At 40.9% G+C, this 13,521-nt stretch overlaps 1 protein-coding gene across 3 annotated transcripts; it reads right to left on the minus strand.

Moving 5' to 3' along the window:
* On the minus strand, positions 1-13,521 carry ect (ectodermal). 3 transcript variants are annotated; one of them, XM_017162426.2, is made up of 8 exons: positions 13,142-13,246; positions 6,944-7,179; positions 6,533-6,682; positions 6,207-6,473; positions 5,688-5,783; positions 1,932-2,151; positions 415-1,060; positions 1-328 (listed from the first exon to the last, which is right to left on the minus strand). In XM_017162426.2, the coding sequence occupies exons 2-8, from the start codon at positions 7,167-7,169 to the stop codon at positions 179-181; spliced, it is 1,755 nt and encodes a 584-aa protein (XP_017017915.1). In that variant the 5' UTR covers positions 7,170-7,179; positions 13,142-13,246; the 3' UTR covers positions 1-178. The 3 variants fall into 3 exon arrangements, with proteins under 3 accessions (XP_017017915.1, XP_070141838.1, XP_070141839.1); XM_070285737.1 differs by lacking the exon at positions 13,142-13,246 and adding an exon at positions 13,391-13,521 and having other exon boundaries at positions 2-328; XM_070285738.1 differs by lacking the exons at positions 1-328; positions 415-1,060; positions 13,142-13,246 and adding exons at positions 1,343-1,525; positions 13,391-13,521.

Genomic DNA, 13,521 nt, shown 5'->3' on the forward strand with positions numbered 1-13,521 from the left:
GGATCAATAGATAAATAAGTTAAATAATTTAAATAAGTTAAATAAATAAATAAATTAGGCTTTAAAATTACGCATAGACTATACTAGACGGACAGCTAGCTGAGCAGTGAGCAGTGAGAAATGGCTTTATCCTGTGTTTGGCTCTTCCTTCGACGAATTCCAGCTTTTCCCCGAAAAATTAGAGCCTGACAACCTCAACGCCCTGGGGGGCAAACAGAGATTCGGCTGCCAGTTTCAGCTTTTCGTTGACCAATTTGGCGATTTTGGGTGTGCGTCGCCACACAAACTCGCGGGTGCGGTCGTGATTGTCCTTGCTCTCCACCTCCACCTGATGGAACGAACAGCAGCAGTCAAAACGGAAAGCCAGTCGAATGCCAAAGGTTAATTTGTCAAAGGCTGGACCATTGGACTCACCTGCTTGGGCTGCTGCACCTTGATGGACATCAGGGTGGCCCGGTCATCCAAAACACTAAACTTGATGCGTCCGATCATCTCGTTGGTCCTGGCCGTGGCGCTCTTTACGCTCCTCACGCTGCCCTTCTTGAAGGACTTTTGCACGCGCAGGATCAGCGGGCCCAGGGTGAACTTGGCCTTGATCGTGGAGTTGCGTCCCTCGGCATCGCTGATCACCTTCACGTTGCCCACTCGCTTGAGGGAGGCCAATCCGGAGAGGCTACCCTCGGCCTTCTGCAGCTTCTCCACCTCGGCACCCGCCTTCGAGGACCCCGCCGGCTGATTGTAGTTACCAGATTTCAGGCCGGACGCCTTTTTCGTGCTGTTGTGCTTGTTCTGGCTGTTGTTGTTGGTCGACGAGGACTTCTTTTGACCAGATTTTGGTCGGGACACGGTGCGCGTTTCCGCCTTTGCAGAGGTAGAGGTAGAGGCATCGGCAGGGGCAGGGGCAGCAGGGTCCTGCGATTCGCTGGGCTTCTTTTCCACAGCTTTGATGGCCAGCTCGGACTGTAATTGCGTCAATTGCTCCTGCAGCTTCACCGCAGCCTCCTGTGCGGCCTTCTCCTGATTGCTGCTAGTGGAACGAGGTTCCGAGCGCGTGTTCTTCCTGGAAATGGTGGGGGTGAAAATTAAAGTTCAATAGTCGGAAAGCTTGAAGTTGGGTTTTAGTGAAGCTGGGAGAGGCTTTAAAATTGGGTTTTTATTAAGAAATTGGATTTATATACAGGCTTACCACAGGTTATAAGTTTAGAGATGTGAAATGTTAAAAGGTTTCTAGGGGTTAGTTTATAAATACATTTTTTTGTAGTTTTAATTTACTGAAAATCATAGTTTCACTTAACAAATATCATATATTTGTTATTCTAAAATGAATTATAAATATTTTACATTTATTACTCTATTAATTACCTTTATTTATGTACATTTTTTAACTTATAATAATATACAGATTGGACTTCAAGATTTGTATACCGAAGGCTCCTTTTTCCTCAGTTTTCCTGTTGGTTACCTTACCTTGTGTTGCCTGCCCACTCGGGCAGCTATAACGTCTACACAAGCAATACAGAATTGCCTGAAAATTATGTTTAGAATATTTCTAGGATTTTAATATCACAATCTAAGAAACACTTAAAGCTTTAGTTCAGCAGACATAAATTTATTTATGCTTTCCCAACAATGATATTTTACAAATCAATATCCCAAACTTTATACCACACGAACTTGTATTTCCCTGAAATAAGAAATCCCAACTTAATATATTATAAATATACCTTTAAAGCCCTTTATATTTATAGATGGCAAAGCATTTTTGTATGGAAATATAAGCTAATTCCTTAAATTCTTTGTGCGAATTATTGTTTTCCAATTAAACAGTTTACTTTAAATATCAAACTAGTTATAAGCCTTTCCCCAAAGCATTGCCTTAATTCTAATTAAAATACAAAATAAGGCAAATTAGTCTTTAGTTTTCAACTTACAACTTCTTGTGACCTCCAATCTCGCTGGTGACAATCTCCTTCCTCAGGCTACCCTTGAGACCCACAGGCGAGGCCGATCGTCCTGCCAGACGAACCACAAAGGGATCAAAGTTATCCGCCACGATGCGATTGATCCTCGAGAAGATGGCATCGATGAAGTGGTTGTGACGGGTCTGGAAGGCATCCGAGGACATGTCGATGACGTTGTTCTTCAGGTCACCTGCAGGTGGGTTCAAAGGGTGGGGGACAAGGCCGAGGGGAGGCAGAAAAATGTTCACATTAGTTCGGTTCAGCTGAACACAATGAAAGTTCAATTCGAGGGCGGGGAAAAAGGCAGTGGGCGGACATTGTGGTGAGAGAGAGAGACGGAGTGAGTGTGGGTGTTTGAGAGACTTTTCCACAGGCATTTGCTTTGTTTTCCACCTCTAATTACATTCGGGTGTGTGTGTATGTTGCCCAGTGTGTGTTTATCCTGACCACAGCACACACACTCGCATACAAAACCCAGTGATTATACGGTGCGTGTGTAGGGGAGTGTTTTTGTGTGTGTTTGTGTCGGTGGCAGGGGTTAGCAAATAATGTAAAAAAGGATTTCTGACATCAAGGACTCTTTCCCTACCAAACATGCAGGTCAGTGTTCACAGGATTCAAGGATTAATATCAGTCGCACGAAGCAATTTACAGCAATTTCCCAGTCATAAATCATTGAAACTTTAGTGTTAATTAATAGGGTGCTTAATCATCTGATAATTAAGTGATTTGTTGTTGCTTTTTAATATCGCAAAATAATTATTAAATATTGATTTGAGTTGCTTGAGGAAATAAGTCATAATTTATGAAGGCTTTAAGTTGAAATGAAGTGGGAATTATGAGGAATATAAAACGATAGTTTAATCTTTATGTTAACATTTTTGAATAAATAAATTAATATTTAAATAATAAATTAATGGAAAATCATTTAAATTTAAATTATGATGGTGTTATTCATCCTGGAATATCAAATGGTATTAATTTAAAAATTTTATTTACAATTAAACAAGTTTAAAAAAGTGTTAAGTAAAACCTTAGGGTATTTAAAATATTTAACTAATTTATATAAATATTTTTTAGGCTAGAAAAAAGCTAGTAAGCCTGACCTCTTATGCCTGCTTTATTTATAAATAGATTATATTGCCTAGAATAGTAAACCCGTGTTAATCACTGGACAAGCCACAAAAGGAAAACTATTGACAACAAAAGTATACCTCTTGAAATATTTATAGAACCAAGCCCCTATAATTAACAATTTCTATTTAACTACCACAAAATAAAGCCTAAAAAATTCCATTCCATTTTGAAGTTCTCTCCCTTCCAGAGTTTATATTTAATTTTAATTGTTTACTAGACCTCTAATTAGAATTTACTTTCCCGGAAGACCCAAAAAATGTGGGGAAAACCCTTAGTTGGCGGTCACTTAACCCCAGAAATAATTCATTTCCGAGGGTGTCACAGTGTGACATTATGTGCAGCGATTCGCCAGGAGGCTACCCAACCCCAGCCCCCAGGACCTAATCCTTGTTTCCTGCTTATCGCGGTGACCCATCTCCCCGCCTGCCTTCTCTGGGTCACTGTCTCCGCCAGCGGATATAATCTCACACTCGACCGCCGTGGGACGTGATGAGGTACTAATGTACTTTTTGCATGTGGCTTACCCCACGCCCCCTTAAGTACTACTCGCCCACGCCCAAGCTATCTTTATAGGGTTCAGTTTTAGCATTTGCCCTTTTCTCTACCCGTTAATTGAAGTAAAAATTGTAGATTTAAAGCGGCATATTCTAAAATAGATAATCGTGTGGGAGGAGGGTGAGAAAATGCACAATTACACAGCGGATAAGCCCCAGATATCTGGCAACTAATTAGAGCGAATGTTACGGCTTCGGATGGATGATGTACCGTGAGATAGTACTTACATTACAGTAATGACAGAAGCTGCTAATGAAGGGTGTGAGAGTAAGAGAGAAAGAGAGAGTGTATAAACAGAGATAGACTAAAAAGATAGATAGACTAAAAAGAGATAGACAGTAAGACAGACCCAGTACCTGGCCTAAGGTGACGCTTGAAAGTATGCTACGGATAGTGAGAGACAGAATAATTTCCCATTAAAAAATCGCACAGCTTATTTCATTTCGCAAATTTATTTAAGCAAATTTTTTGTGTTGGTTTTTGTGGTTTGTTCTCCGTCATCTTGCTTTTTGTTTTTCTTTTTACAATAAATAATAAATAAATAAATAAATAAATAAATAATAAATTACAAATTAAATGACCTAAAACGCAAAGTTTAACAATTCTCTAGATTTTTCATTCATTGTTTGTTTTGTCTTTTGTGAAATTTTGCGCTGCCTTTCAAGCGTTCAACTTTTAGCTACAATTTTATAGATTAAAATGTTTTTCTTTTTATACAAAATTTGCGTTATTTACGTTTGGAAAATTATGCGAGCCGAAAAAAAGACAGAAAGATAAAGCCAAACATTTTACATTTACATGTTTTTTTCTTTTCAATTGTAAGCCAAATGTGTGAAAGCAAGAGAGCGATAGTGCGTGTGTGCTGCGTGTGGGTGTGAGTGCATGAGAGAGACAGACATAGATACATAGAGATAGATAGAGGGAGAGAGAGCATTACATCATGATACATTATTCCGAATCTGAACGTTTTAATTACACAAATAAATAAATTTGGGAGATTACAACTAAGAAATAAATAAATTACACTAAGTGAACAATTCTTAATTTGCTGATGTTGTTGTTGTTGGTGTTACATCAATTTAGCTAAAGAGGGTTGTGTGTGTGTGTGTGTGTGTGTGGGAGAGAGACAGATATGTATGTGGATGTGTGGTGAGAGCGAAGGAGAGCAAGGGAAGGCTTTCTTTGTGGAGTTTAGCTTTCTTCTAGCAATTCTTCTCTTGCTCTCTTATCCTTCTCAGAGTTCTTCTTTTTTCTCCTCCTCTTCATAATCTCCTTCTTCTGCGCCTTCTTCTTCATCATCTTCTGCTTTTTGTGTTCTCTTTTCAGGGATTTTTCAACAAAATTGTGCTGGGCATTAAACATAAGTTGCTGCTGCAACTGCAATCTCTGTTGCAGGTTGCATGTTGCTCTGGTGCTTTATAGTTGCTGTTTTTTTTCTTTTTTGTCGTGTGAAACAGTCCGTGCGTAAATAACTCAACAATTGTGCGTTGGGAAAGTGGGAAATTCGGGTGTTTTTTTGGGGGAAAATTGTGCAGTTGTTGTTTTGCAGATAGTTTGACTAGCACCAAACTCTCGATAAATAGCAGCCCCTAGTGGGTCTAGGGGTTGCATAAACGTATTTACTTAACTCATTTGTTTTTTCTTTGTTTTTTTTTTTGTTTTGTTTAATAAATTATAGGGTAGCGAGGGGTGGTGGGGGAGGATAGTCAGTGCAGGCAAAGATTGCAAAAGTCCGGATCGCGTCCTGCCCCATTAACGAGTGAAAAATGTCTAGAAAATTCGCTTTCCTTTCTTGTTTTGATTTGTTTTTTTTCTTTTGGGGCTTCTCGTCGTCATTCTTTGTTGCTGTTGTGGGTGTCCCTGTCTTTAGTTGTTGTTGTTTTCTGGTTGTGTTGTTCAGGTTTTTGTTGTTGTTCAGCAATTTTTTATGTTTTGGTTAATGCTTCAGCTCTTTTTTGGCCTTCTTGGAGGGACTTGTTGATTTCTTGGCCTTGGTTTCTTTCGTCGCCGTTTCCGACTTCGATTTGGACTCACGTGCTTCGCGGGCCTCGATGATGTCATCGCCAATGATGTCATCGTCGTCGTCGTCATCATCATCATCGGCCTCCTCGTCATCGGCACCGGCGATACCTGTAATATCACCAATTTCATCGACTCCATCATCAATATCATCATCATCATCGTCCTCGTCCTCGTCATCATCATACTCGTCGTCCTCGTCGTCGTCGTCGTTGTTGTCAGTGTTGTCGGTGGCGCCAGTGGCAACTATCCCCGGAGCAACACCTGCCACACCTGGTGTGGCAAGTGGCCCCAAGGTCGCCGCACTGGCCACCAGATTATTATTATTGTTGTTAATGATGTTGTTGGTTAGCGTGTTCTTGGTGATTGTTGCTGTTGATGTTGCATGTTGCAGTTGTTGCAGTGGCTGCTGCTGCAGCAGCTTGTTCGTTTGTTTCTGTTGTTCGTCAATTGCAAGGGTGCTACTTAAACTAGTTGTGCCACCACTAACACCATCTACAAGTGCGTCTTCATCGTAAAAAACATTTTGTTCACCTTCGTTGTTGCTGCTGGCAGCCGCAGCCTGGGCCGGAGCCACGGCAGCGGAAACGGACTCATCGGCGGCATTTCCGGCGGCCAAGGGCTCAGCCGCATTTCCGGACTCGGCGGGCAGGTCAACGCCATCGGAAATGCCAGAGCTCACTGAGGAGGCGGCAGCAGGAGCCACTTCGGCCAGGTTCTGGGCAGGAGCGGCGGCCACCGAGCTCTGCTGAGCGCTGGCGGCGGGGGCAACCTCATCATCATCATCCTCATCATCGTCATCTGAAAAGGATTAAAGGAATTTCATATACAAGATCTTAATCGGTTTGATTTTTACCCACCTCCCAGGATGTCATCGAACAGCCTGTCCAGATAGTCATCATCATCATCATCCTCCTCATCATCATCGCTGGCCGTGGCCGCCGGAGCAGCCTGTCCCTGGGGCGTGTCATCCTCCTCCTCATCATCGTCATCCTCCTCCTCGTCATCATCTGAAAGTCCCGAAATCAAAAGAACTTTGTTACCCAAAGGAGAAGGGACCACACGGGCGGGAGAGTCACAAAAAATTTCGGTTAATAAAAGCAGGTCAAATATATCATTTTTGGCTGGGTGCTCATTGCATTTGCTCAGTGGTTCATACAGTTCGGTGGATCATACAGTTCATACAGTGGTTTACAGTGGTGCTGGTGGTGGTTGTGGGTGCTGCCAGGTGCATTCAGTGTTCTAGAATTTGATTGTATCGCTAGACCTACCATCATCATCATCGATCAGATCTCCCAGATCGGGCTCATCATCATCGTCCTCGTCATCGTCATCGTCCTCATCATCGTCAGCGGGAGCCACCGCCGGAGCCACCTCGTTGTTAACCGTCTGCTGGCGGGACACAGCTCGCTCGCTCCTCGAGAGACGCTGCAGGGGCGATGCCTCGATTTGCAGCAGCAACGCGCTCAGCACGCACAGCAAAATCACGAACTTCATTTTGTGGGATCTGAAAAGGGGAACATTTAAAGGATGCTTGTTTAGTAATTGTTACAAAATTTTGAAAATTATTACATTTTGGTTAAAATATATGGGACAATGTTAACGATTTATAGGATTTCATATACAAAATAAACCTTTTGTTACTTTTTCAATTAAATTTTAAGAAACCGTCTTCAAAATTTACTTTTTCATGGCGCCCACGGGTCAACAGAGTTTGAAAACCTCTCTTAAAAGTCTCCTTAAAAAACCCTTTATCCAAAAAAATCTCTCGATATTTCTGTGAAACCCCACTCCTCCCCCTAAATTTTTCTCCGTGCAATCACTTTCTTTTTTTAACAACTGAGGAAAATTACACATTTAGTGGTACACAGGCCTCGGTCAGCAGTTGTTCGCTCGGTCAATAAGCCAGCCACTAAAGAAAGCAGACAAAGGAGCGCCGCTTGAGAGTGCGAGTGTGTAAACATGTTTTTGAGCTGCGCCTCAAAGCAGCCGCCGGCGAGCTGTTCACATGTCCAGTTTGCTGGCACTTGACATACAGCAGCTACAACTACAGGCAACAGTTGCAACACCACCAACAGCAGTAACATCAGCAACATCAGCAGCAGCACCAGCAACAGCAGCACCAGCAACAGCAGCACCAGCAACAGCAGCAACCTGAGCAACAACAACACCTTTTTGGACAGCTGCAGGCGCCACAGTGGCAGGTGAAGGTAAAGCGATGAGCGAGTCTTACTCTCTCTTAAAGGTAACAGGGGAAAAAGGTTCTTGAAGGAGAATCTATATATATATTTTATATATTTAAAATATTTAAAATATTATATGTATTTTATATATTTTTTTGCAAGCAAATCAGATCATATTTGATTAATTTTTAGATCTAGGAAAAAGGTAGGAAAGTAGATGCCTTGAATATTTAATTCTAGATTTATTATTATCATAAAATTATTTTATAAAATATTATATATTATAAATATTGATTTATTTTGTAAGAAAAGTAGATTTTTAAGATCTTCTTGGGGCATTTTTTAGATTTTAAAAAAGGTAGAAAAGTAGTTGCCTTGAATATTTAATTATATAATTATTATTATCTCTACAGTTGTCTAGTTTATTTTCCTTCTTAATATTTTATCTGAAAGGGGCATTCTTCTTTAAAAGAGTATTCCCAAATTCGTTGAACTCTAATCCGCCAAAGCTATCATTGTTGCTGCCGCGCTTGTTGCTGTTGTTTCCATTTCTGGTGGCTTTTTAGCCATGACAATCAGCACGACCAACAGCCAACGGCAATAGCAAACAACCGCAGCAATTGTTGCTTCTGCTGCTGTTGTTGCTGCTGCTGCTGCTGCTGTTATTGTCGCAGTGTCAAGTGCGGCTGCTGCGGGCTCAGTGAAAGCGACTTCGACGTCGACCGAGGCAGCTACAAAACGCAACTGCGTGGCCGCTTATTGAAAAATGAGCAAAGCGCTTTCTGGAAATCAAGTCCAGTGCTGATAAGCAAACGGCAAAGTGGCCATAAAGCAAAGTGAAAACCCAGTGACCCACTGGCCAACTGCAGTAGGAGTAGCATCAGCAGCATCAGCCACAGCCACACAACACAACCTGCTGCTGCGACTTTGAGTGGATTTTGTCTTCGGGTTTTAGGGCTCAGTTTTGATAAGCCGCCAAGTCGCTGGTTTATGGTCTTTCAATGTCTCAAGTTCCTCCAAGTGAAAGACAGCCAGCACAGCTCGAAGCAACCAGAGCATCTCGCACCGGCTCCGCTTAATTAAAAGTTTCACGGAGAACAGAGTCAGCTACCGAACGGTGTTTATTAAATACCGTTGCTGTGTGCTCCTCCAGGCAAATACCTAGGAGATTCTGGGTTGGCATGTAGATGGTGTTCCGAGTTCCAGAGTTCTTTAGGCATAAGCAAGATGACATATCACCTGCCTCAGGAACAGTGGGTGTTAATTACTGGACAAAATATGAGACTCTTGAAGAGATTTGATTACAAAAGTAATAGGGAAATAATGAGATTATTTTTCAAGAAGTTTGTTTTATAAAGATTTTAAGATTGTTTGCTTTGTGTTGATTGTCTATTAAAGCTATTTTTATGTAGGTATTAGCAAAATTATTATCAAATATTATTATATTCTTATATTTTACATTTCTCCTACTGAAAACCACTGTTAAAACCCCTTCTTCTTCTTGATTTTCCCACGCTTAGATGCGTCCTTCTGTTTCAAAGTACTTATAAACTCCTGCCTATTGAAGTCTTGAGGAAATTGCATTTACTTTTCACACCGTCCCTGCTTATATATCCTCCTCCTCCCGCCGCAATGCACTTTTATCTACCATTTTTCTCACCGAAACTCGGAGCATTTCACGCGTCATGCCGCAAGAAAAGCTCCGCTCCCTCCATAGAATTTGGTGGAAGGGTTGATGGCTTAAAGGGTAAAAAACCTGAAGGGCAAGCAACAATGCAATGGAAAACTTCTGACAAGCGTGGGACACAAGGAGAGCAGCGAGTATGAGTCGGGGGTAAAGTTTTTGCCCTCGAATCACTTGCCTCTGTCTTCCTCTCCATCGGGTTCTTTTCCTCCTCTGCCAGCAGCAAGTCTTGTGCTTCTGCTTTTGGCTCTTCCTAGTCTATTGTAGGAACTAACTCATATGGAACGCTGCTCCCACTATACAATATTTTAATGCCCCCATAGAAAAACGCAGCTAACCGTGTGTGCATTCTACATTAATATTCATGTGCGTGATGCTGATGGGGAAGAGATACTGGAGTTTGATACACTAAAGGGAAAGAAGGGTAAAATAAATCCACTAAGAAAGCCTGAAAAGAGGTTAAGATTCACTAAAAGTAAAAGAAACTACTATGTTCTTAGAAAGTTTATGGGAATTAGTTCCCGAAAAACAAGTAACTCAATTTTTCAGAATTATTTTAGAGTTTTTGAAAACAGTTTCACTGTTTTTTATTAATAAAAAATAAGTTTATGGGAATTATTAGCCAGAAAACAATTAAATAATTATTTAGAAATAATTTAGAATTGTTTAAAAAGTTGTCACTTCTTATTTATGAATATAAAATCTAAAAGGTCTTTAATAGGAACCTCTATCTCTATCCAAACAGAGAATATCTAATTTAAAACCCCAAAATTCTCCCCCAAAATTATTTACAGTGCATTGGCGTTGTGTTTGCTGTGCACTTGCACGTCACACAGCCAGCAAAAATTACTTAAGCTCCACTCAGGGGAGCGTCTGAGATCGGAGGAGGCGTCGCTTCCAGGGCAGGGAAGCTATTGAAGGCGCTTGCCTGAGGCGAGGCAGCTGCCACTTGACGTGGCGACGTAGTCCTCCTCCTGCTCCTCCTCCTCCTGGCCAACGCCTGCTATCCGCATTGTCATATCAGCGTCATATCAATAAATATGCAGGCACCCACAAAAGGCCACGTGCAGACGGGATTTGCATAGACTTTCCCCTCCCGAATCCCTCTGGAACCACACCCATGTTCACCTGATTTCATCCTCGGGTTCCTGGGTTCCTTCTTTGTGCTAGCTTGTCTCATATGTTTGCGGAGCCTTGTCTTTGCAGCTGCGTTGCAGTTAATTTTCCAAGACAATGGCCCACGAGGTGGTGTGGAAAAATAAGCTTTACACGTGCCGCCTCAACGGCCACGCCCCCCCATGTCCCCTCTGTAAATTTCCAGTAAGCGTTTTTCTGGGCGCAGCTGCAGCTAAGAGATTTTTTTTTTTTGCTGAAGAGGGTTTGTAAATCAGAGAAAAGCGACAGAGAATAGGGAATTGTTTCTTGAAGAGAAGTGCCATTTACCTTTTTTTGAAGAGTATGCAAGGGGAGAAAAATAGAATCGATAAATAACAAGACAAAAAAAATTAAGAAAAATTTAGTTGACGGATTTTTGAGAAATAAATATATATTTTTTTAGTATTTTAATATTTTTTAGAATTTTTTAGAGAGGGTTTTTAAATCAGAAAAGAATAGAGAATTGTTTCTTGAAGAGAAGTGTCATTTACCTTTTTTTTTTTTAAGGGAAAATAATCAAGAAAACAGAAATTAAATATTTAAGAAATATTTAGCCAAGGTATTTTTGAGAAAAAATATTTTTAAATTATTTTAAAAATTTTCTTCTTCACTAAAGAAATAACTTTTGTAACCAAGATTTTTTTAAATGATTTTCATTCTTCACCTTTTTGACTTTCAAAACCTCTCTCCACCTGGCTCCAATTTATATCATTTTGATAGGAAATTACCCCATTTTTTAAAGTGCACTCTCTACGCAAGAAGTTGCTATCGTTGTGCCCTGTGTTTTTCGTGCCCCTCGGAGCATTTCTTTTTCGCATGCATTCGCACGTCACTTGAATTAGGGGACTTTGTTATCGTCGCGTCAGCGCCACCTGGCGGAACAAGCTGACAGCTCCGGCTGGCCAGGGGTTTCCCCGCATTTTCCTCTGCTGACTGACAAGCTGCATAAACTTGAAACTTGGTCCAAGGAAAATAAAGCAAAGAAAAAGTGTACAACGAATTGGAGCCACTCGAATTTCGTGGCAGACTTTGCTCTGTTAATAGCTTGTCCTTGCAGCAAGTTTCGTCTCCTTGAAAAAAAAAAAACATAGAATGTGTTTTGTTTTGGCAGCAAAGTGCTGCTGTGTAAACACTGTAAACTATAACTTGGCTGATTCCAATGGAGCCGGCCAGGAAACACTTAAATTAACTGCTTCAAGTCGCTCGAATGTGGGTCAGCTGGGCAGAAGAAACCTGAGAGCCACGAGAGAGATGATTACTCAACTTGGTCCACATACATAGTATAGTTTTCGGTTTGGTCTGCTGACCGCAGAGCTCCAAACAACATCAGCAGCAGCAGCAGCTAGAAGCACATGTGAAAATGGAGCAGGGCATAAAAACCAGAGGGAGAGAAATGGTTCTGTATTGTACTTGGCCCTAAATTGCCGCAGATACAATTTATGACCCGGCCAGTTAAGAGTCCGACTCTCGGGTACAAGTTGCCTTCCGCAGTTGAAAATCAATTAAAAGTTCTTGCCCAAGACGTTCTGGCCAAGCCAAGGCTGGGCTTTATGGCTGGTTTTATTTCCTTTTTTTTTTTCTTGGGGAAAAACTATGCATGCAAACGCTTAGATTTCCCACAGAAACAGAAAAATAGAAATATAAAACTGAGGCCGGGTTAAATGGAACAGATCGAAATCGCTGGTAATCCTCTACACTTTCACACTGTTTTTAGTCCAATGCCAGAGACTTGACTTTAAGAAGTAGGTGAGAACACTCATATATATGATATTTTCACTCGCCAGAATCGATGATAATCCTTTGAGGCTTAGCACAGCTGCTCAGATGAGTGTGAAGTTTTTGCAGAAATTAATAACAGTCTAGTGAACTTGAATGTATATATGCTGATTTTATATAAAAAGCAAAAGAAATTCCCTAGGCTTGCCAAGATATTGTTAGATTTCACAAGTTTTTGTGGCTTAAAACCAAATATTGAATTTAGCAATTAGATAATGCATGAAAATCTAACACTTTAAGCTTAGAGACTTTGATAGATTTCAAGGAAAATTACTCTCTCAATTAGCATAAGAAACTTGGCTTTAAATTTATAAAAAATATGTTTTCAAAAAGCTGTGTCTACTAAAAATATAAATAAAATATCAAGAATGCTAATTTAAAGACGTATTTGATTTAGTTTCAAAAATATTTAGAGCTGCACACTATTCCCATAAGTTTAATCCTCCAAATCTTCTTTAATGCTGCACTTTAATTTATAAAATTTATAAAATATAAACCAAGCTACACTTAGTCCTTCTTGTTAAGGCCTTTTTCCAGCCTTGACTTTGTAAAGCCCATGAAAAATGGTAAATATCAAGGAATAATCACTGAACTGCTTCAAATGAGCGTATAATCCTCTCCGCTGTTGCACCGATTTGTTCCGTTTTAATTTTTATAATCCAAAGGCTAACCTTGCTTGACTAACAATTGATCACTGATCGTGGGCACAGAACCGATAACAACCGATATTTAATTGAATTTAACTTTAGTTTCGACCGATCTCCTCGAGTTGCCGCTGAAGACTGTCGCTGGCTGATGGCTTTTGGGATGGTTTTGAGTTTTCAGTGGGCTTGAGAGCCAGCCCTCCCCCCCCCCTTGGTTCTTGAACGGTGGTGGTTGAGGCTTGGACTTTCTTTTTTTGTGTTACTGCCGCTCTTTACCTGTTTTTCTGGCAATTCGATTCGAGTCGATTGTAGATTCTGGCCTGAGCTTGGGCTCTGCAGCTTTCGGATTTTCGAATTCAGTTCTCGCTTTTCCAACACCGCCGCGCACACAACTGTCTCGCTCGACT

The sequence above is a fragment of the Drosophila kikkawai genome, chromosome 3L (genome assembly GCF_030179895.1).
Source record: "Drosophila kikkawai strain 14028-0561.14 chromosome 3L, DkikHiC1v2, whole genome shotgun sequence".
Taxonomy (NCBI): Eukaryota; Metazoa; Arthropoda; class Insecta; order Diptera; family Drosophilidae; genus Drosophila; species Drosophila kikkawai.

Bases quoted from the DNA above. Each gene is read 5' to 3' on its own strand.
- ect (XM_017162426.2), bottom strand. From the start codon at position 7,169: ATGAAGTTCGTGATTTTGCTGTGCGTGCTGAGCGCGTTGCTGCTGCAA. The intron at 6,683-6,943 runs GTAGGTCTAGCG...CGGGACTTTCAG, and splicing joins TCTGATCGATGATGATGATG to ATGATGACGAGGAGGAGGAT. The intron at 6,474-6,532 runs GTGGGTAAAAAT...AATCCTTTTCAG, and splicing joins GTTCGATGACATCCTGGGAG to ATGACGATGATGAGGATGAT.